Below are 1916 nucleotides of genomic sequence, written 5' to 3' on the forward strand. Positions count from 1 at the left end.
TAATTACTATTGAATCGATGTATCTGCTTGAACTTTGAGAGTACTGTTTGATTTGATTAACTATGATGATTCAGGGACATTATTGATGACAGAAGAGAGACAGAAAGCAATATGGGCAATCTATGGTAAGAAAGTTATTGATTGATTTAGATGATTAACACGTAAGAGTGAGTGAGAGAGAGTGATTTGGAAGCAAATCCTTGCTGCCAAGGATGTCATTATTTTTTTTAATTTTTTTCTTCTTGTGGTATTTTATTCAAGATATTATTATTATTATTTTGAAGTTGGAATGGTTATTTGCAGTTTGGTGCAGGAGGACAGATGAACTGGTGGATGGGCCGAATGCTATGCACATAAGCTCGGCAGTGTTGGACAGGTGGGAAAAGAGACTGCACGACATCTTCCACGGACGCCCCTATGACATGTTGGATGCTGCACTCACTCACACTGTTTACAAGTTCCCTCTAGACATTAAGGTGCCTTGAAAATTAATTTACTGCCCACAAAAGCCCATTTGCTTCAATTCAAATTCAAAGTCCTATTATGTTCCATTCAATTCAATGCCATCTGAATCTGATACAAAACAATTTGTTTGTGCAATAAATGACATGACAGCCTTTCAGGGACATGATAGAGGGCATGAGAATGGATCTGAGGAAGAGTCGATATGAGAATTTTAAAGAGCTCTACCTTTACTGCTACTATGTGGCTGGGACTGTTGGGCTAATGAGCGTTCCGGTAATGGGGATAGCACCAGAATCTGCAGTTTCTGCTCAAAGTATATACAATGCAGCATTGAACTTGGGCATTGGAAATCAACTCACCAACATTCTTAGAGATGTGGGAGAAGAGTTAGTACTTGTGCTTCACTCTAAATCTAATAATGTGCTTTCAAATTTTAAATTTGCTCCTCAATTCTCAATGTCGTTCTTTTAATAACCATAATTTTGCAGTGCCATGAGAGGGAGAGTTTATCTTCCCCAAGATGAGCTGGCTCAATTTGGGTTATGCGATGAGGATGTGTTCTCGAAAAAGGTGAGTGATGGATGGAGAGAATTCATGAAAGAGCAGATTGCAAGAGCAAGATTCTATTTCAACCAGGCTGAGGAGGGAGCTTCTCAGCTTGACAAGGCTAGTCGTTGGCCGGTAATCATCATCATATCCATACCCATATCCGTATCAATATCATATAATAAAATTTAACAAACCTACCCCTCCTACTCAATAAATACCCCATACCTTGTTCTGTTCGGTGCACCTATTCACCAGTTAATAATCTAAACGCAGAAGCTAAAATCAAGTTCTCAATAATCAATTTTTTTATTATTTAAGTAATTTTTGCTTAATAAGTTACAATTAGCAGCTCCTGCAGTAAAGCTATAAGCTTTATCGTACTGAATGAAAGCATCTTATGTAATGTTTTTGTTGGTGAAAATATTTGCAGGTCTGGTCATCGTTACTGTTATATCGCAAGATTTTGGATGCAATCGAGGATAACGATTATGATAACTTGACAAAGCGAGCTTATGTCGGGAGGACTAAGAAGCTTCTCATGCTGCCATTAGCATACACTAGAGCTGCATCAGTGCCTAGTCTCGTCTTTCCTTAAAATTATCTATTTACTACAGCCAGCCAAAATACCAAAACAAAAAAATGTTTGATGGAAACAGAACAGGACATGTATATTCAAGGTTGAATGTGTTTTAAACATAGAGTGTTGGTTTTCAAAAAAAATTCTTTCCTAAGAAACTAAAATTTGTGAAAAATGTTCATGTACCCAGAATTTGTTCCCCAAAAGTTAAGTGTACAATGTAAATTTAGAATTGGTGTGATATGGACCACATCTAGAATGAATGTAATTCTCTATGTAATTATTTGAATTCAAAATATGTATCATTGTGTTTGGACCCAAAATG

General features: G+C 36.8%; 1 protein-coding gene across 1 annotated transcript; it reads left to right on the top strand.

Annotated features, from left to right (window-relative positions):
* Positions 1–549: 549 nt before the first annotated feature.
* On the top strand, positions 550–1662 carry LOC145806733 (phytoene synthase, chloroplastic-like). Its single transcript, XM_082904498.1, has 3 exons — positions 550–851; positions 954–1146; positions 1445–1662. Exons 1-3 carry the CDS (start codon positions 628–630, stop codon positions 1607–1609), a joined length of 582 nt encoding a protein of 193 aa, XP_082760624.1. The 5' UTR covers positions 550–627; the 3' UTR covers positions 1610–1662.
* Positions 1663–1916: the final 254 nt, after the last annotated feature.

This window comes from Camellia sinensis, chromosome 14, assembly GCF_055761805.1.
Source record: "Camellia sinensis isolate YWXY chromosome 14, ASM5576180v1, whole genome shotgun sequence".
NCBI lineage: Eukaryota > Viridiplantae > Streptophyta > Magnoliopsida > Ericales > Theaceae > Camellia > Camellia sinensis.

Coding starts and splice junctions, on each gene's coding strand:
- LOC145806733 (XM_082904498.1), top strand. CDS start 628: ATGATAGAGGGCATGAGAATGGATCTGAGGAAGAGTCGATATGAGAAT. Junction 852..953: donor CTTAGAGATGTGGGAGAAGA/GTTAGTACTTGT, acceptor ATAATTTTGCAG/TGCCATGAGAGGGAGAGTTT. Junction 1,147..1,444: donor ACAAGGCTAGTCGTTGGCCG/GTAATCATCATC, acceptor AAATATTTGCAG/GTCTGGTCATCGTTACTGTT.